General features: G+C 47.1%; 1 protein-coding gene across 1 annotated transcript; it reads left to right on the top strand.

The window, feature by feature from the left end:
• Positions 1-350: 350 nt before the first annotated feature.
• LOC127755273 (uncharacterized) lies at positions 351-3,359 on the top strand. Its single transcript, XM_052280932.1, has 3 exons — positions 351-2,267; positions 2,368-2,617; positions 2,743-3,359. The coding sequence occupies exons 1-3, from the start codon at positions 417-419 to the stop codon at positions 2,991-2,993; spliced, it is 2,352 nt and encodes a 783-aa protein (XP_052136892.1). The 5' UTR covers positions 351-416; the 3' UTR covers positions 2,994-3,359.
• The last annotated feature ends 1,042 nt before the right edge of the window (positions 3,360-4,401 follow it).

Below are 4,401 nucleotides of genomic sequence, written 5' to 3'. Positions count from 1 at the left end.
GAGAAGAAAGAAGAGGGCGTGGGCCCTATGTCTTTTCTTGTCACTTACATAGGGCCCCACATAATATTTTTATTTTTATTTTGCTGACTAGGATGCTACATCATTAAAAGCAGGCATCTATATTGCTGTGGGATCTAAATTGCACGGTTTTGTATAATTTAGAGTAAAAAAACACGACGTAAAAGTCGAGGAACTGACAGGTGGGCTTATTGCTAATTACTTCTACTACTAGGATGGAAGGAAAGGGACCGTGTCCGTTTGGTGTTGGGTAATCCAGCCCAGCGAGTTAAGTGGGCTGGGCATTGGTTCCAGGTACACCGTATCCGATTCCTACGAGGATAGGTATCCGCGTCCGCGCATAAGGGAGAGAGGAGGTCGGGCAGGTTGCGGCGGCGGTAGGCGTAGCAGTAGAAGATATGAAGCGGCGAAAAATTCACAAATCAACAGCAAGCCGGGGGCTCAGATCCGGCGTACAATCCCCAAAAAATCCAGGGAAGAGAGCAGCGAGTCGGAGCGGCGCCTCCTCCTCCGATGGCCCCCGCTTCGGCAGATTCACCTGTTACCACGGGGAGGAGGAGAAGCGATGGCACCCTCCGGCCAACGAAATCCTCCGGTCCATACAGAAGCTGTACGACGAGGCGGCGCGGCGGCTGCCCTTGGACGAGATCCCGGAGCTCGTCGACTGCCTCGGCGAGGTCGGACACTGCTTCGGCCTCGCCGACCCCGTCAGCAACATCATCCTCAACGCCATCGCCCACCTCTCCGGATCACCGCCCCTCCAACTCCAAGACCACCCGCCGCCGCTCCCCCGGAAGAGGACCCGCAGGAGCTACAGCGAGTGGTGGGGGTTCATCTCATCCACCTCTCTCAACGGCCTCATCGCCTTCATGAAGGTCTATTTCCGCTACCTCATCGGCGACCAGGCCAGGCGCTACCTCTACCTCGCCTCCTACGACCTCCTCCTCGCCATCAAGCTGGTCCACCATGACCGCCATCTCCCACTCCCGCCATCCCCCCTCCTCCCCGACGGTGGCAAGATGAAGAACGCCCTCCGGATCGCCGCGCTCAAAGCAGGCCACCCCGCGCCCGACGACCTGGCGCGCACCATGACCGCGCAGTACCCCTCTCATCTACTCTCCCCTATCGTCCACAAGCTTCAGGGGTCGGACCTGTTCACCACCCATGACGTCCAGTCCATCAAGGACCTGCTCCTCAACGCATTCCAATGGCCCCCGCCCAACATGGACTTCTTGTGCTGCCCAAATGGCGAGTCTTGTGCTCAAGCCGCCCCCGACCGTTTTGCTGGAATCTCACCAAATCATGTTCAATTTCAGAAACTCCTATACATCTCGGATCTTACGATAGATAGCGCAGCCGTAGAGACAAAGCTATCAAAATGCGTAGCGAAAGTGCTTGGTGGTTGTGAAGAACATGGACATGTGAACTATGATGCCTCCCCGCCATGTGAGCACATATTGTCCCTGAACATGTGCCTCCTCGACACCATCCATTGCTTCTACATCAGGGCACTTGCCGTGCTGCCCCTGCCCGTATCCGATGACTCCATGCGCCGCGGACGCCTCCTCCGCGCAATCCTCATGTCTGGACAATGCTTCGGCCCCTTGGATCCCGTATCAAACATCATCATCAACACCCTCTGGTACGACGCCGCATACCCTCCCCTGTATTCAAAGGAAGGCGGTGGCGGCGATTGTGAGGTTGAGTTGCCGCAGGATATCTCTGACACCCGAGCCATGTCTCGCATTGCATCCCGTTCCCTCAACGGCCTTGTCGCCCTACTCCGTGCCATCACCACCACCACCACTGGCTGCTCGCTCTCCAAGCATGAGGCCGTGGAGTACCTTTGGTCCAGGCAGTGTGACCTCACTGACAAGCTACAGCAGACGGTGATGACGAACAAGAACCCCTACTCTGCTGCAGCCAAGGCTTCAGAGCACCCGCAGCACACCATGCTTGGGTCATTCCTCATGTCCCTCTGCGGCGAGAACCTTGATCGCCTGCGGCACTTGCTGAGATCCATTAGTGATGGCTCCGGCTGTGTAATCTCCAACGCTGATTGGGAGCAGCTTAACGCGATGATCCAAGAGCAGCTAACCACGATGATTGGCAGAAAAAGACTGCCTCCATTTGATACACAAGCTTTAGCAGCATTATCGAGGAGAAGGTCAGACTATGTGAACCGGCAAAGGTTTGTTCGCAGCAAGCTGGAAGAATTGCTAGTCACATACTCCAGACAGCATCCTTGGGTAAATTTAGAGTATAAACGTTTTTTTATTTTTGTTTGATTGCTGCATTTGCTTTCTTCCAGTGTGCTAAGACTTCGTCTACCCTTGTTTGTTATTGCAGGAACCAAGATATAAGCTTGACCTCATATGTGGAGTGGAGGAACCTCAATCCCACTACTGGAGATGCTACCATGCTAACTTCTTGGCAAGCACCCATGGCACTGTGCTCAAACTAAATCGTGAGGCAACCACAACACCAAACCCTAAGCGCACACTCTTCTTTGCTCAATTCTGGGACTCACAACCTGGTCGATTTAATGAATCAAACTCGAAGCCCATCTGCTGCCCTGTTCAAGATAGCACATGTTTTGGTGAGTCACTGAACTCTAAGTTGTGGTGCTCCTAATTTATTTTTCGTCAAGTAGTACACAAATTGTAGCAACCATTATTGCCATTGGCATGTATGTTGATGTCTTTGTTTTGGCTTTATGAACAGGTCTTTGCACCACTTGTGAGGGCAATGCAAGTACAATTTTGCACCCACCATCTGGATATCTTTTTGAGGATGATGTTGATGACGCCATTGAAGTTTATGATGTTGATGCTGCTATTGATGTGTTTGGTTCTGCTTCGTGCAGTCTTAGTAAAGATAAAGATAAAGGCCTGCTAGAGTCAGATTTCATATATTTTGATCATGGAAGGAATGCAAATCTTACAAAGATTCTGAATGACGACTCTATTTTATGATGAAGACAATGGTGATGATATAGCTCTGCTGTTAGATTTGGAGGGGATTTATTGACATATATTGAGGTGTGGAATTATTTATCCTCGAACCCCTCCAATCCCTCTGAACAAGGCTTAATATGGATGAGGAGGGGATCATTATTCAGGTTACAAGTTTGTCTAGTCATTGTAATAACAGAAGAATCTATATTTGCTTTTGGACAATGAGTCGCAACACTGTATATTTGTATATTTGCTGTAACTAGCAATGGGGCCGTGCTTTACAACGGAAATTACAGTAACCAATACAGAAAAACTGTATCCCGTCGGAGGGACAATGTAGAGTGTGTTTAGTTCACGCCGCCAAAATTAAAAGTTTGGTTAAAATTGGAACGATGTGATGAAAAAGTTGAAAGTTTTTGTGTAGGAAAGTTTTGATGCGATGGAAAAGTTGAAAGTTTAAAGAAAATATTTGAAACTAAACTCGGCCGTAGTTAACGATGTCCATCCATCATTACACCTCACGTGCGGTGCGCTGAGCTGAGACGAGCCGTCCGCCTCAGGCCGCACGACACGTTGTTTCTGCCAATGCCAAAGCTAGCTATTTTCTCCGTAAAAAAAAAAATTAACCTAGTGCTATAATGGGTGATTTTTTTTTTTACGAAGGGAGTATACATGCTAGCTGCATGCTACTGTCTATTCTCTTCCTTTTAAGTATCACCTGCAAAAAAAAAAAATTGTGACTATATATCCAGGCCAACTCTTCTATTATCTTCTCAAATTTCATTAATCCACTTTTTTTTCGCGTGTGTATGTCTATTCTCTTCCTTTTAAGTATCACCTGCAAAAAAAAAATTGTTACTATATATCCAGGCCAACTCTTCTATTATCTTCTCAAATTTCATTAATCCACTTTTTTTTCGCGTGTGTATCTACATGATATATATCTCGTCCTTTCTTTTGTTTTTCTTCAATTTGTTTTTGCGACTTTTGTCAAATTTTATTAGAATTTAGTCAAAATTTGTTAAATTGTAAATAATGTCATGCAAAAAGTTCCAAAAGTCTTGAAATTACCGAAATTTTGACCGTTTCTGCAAGTGTTAACCCTAAATACGCCTACAATATCTATGATACAAACATTAAATATAGATGATACTCATGAAACTTATGTGGTACTATGATATCTCGTGGTGCCTTCAAATTTCATGTCACTGTTACCATGGTACCACGTGATACTTCGTACCACGCGATACTTCCTTGTATCATAGTACTTTTCCAATATCATGTTACTTAGGGGTGTTTGGGAGAGAGGGACTAAATCTCTCAAAAAATAAGTCTCTTCCTAGGGACTTATTTTTTTTGTGAGAGCTCTCTCCCAAACACCCCCTTAGGATATCATGATATCTCGTGGTACATCTAAGTGTTATGG

The sequence above is a fragment of the Oryza glaberrima genome, chromosome 11 (assembly GCF_000147395.1).
Source record: "Oryza glaberrima chromosome 11, OglaRS2, whole genome shotgun sequence".
Lineage (NCBI taxonomy): Eukaryota > Viridiplantae > Streptophyta > Magnoliopsida > Poales > Poaceae > Oryza > Oryza glaberrima.
Note: the sequence above shows the minus strand (reverse complement) of the source record. Positions and strands in the feature narration are given on the sequence as shown.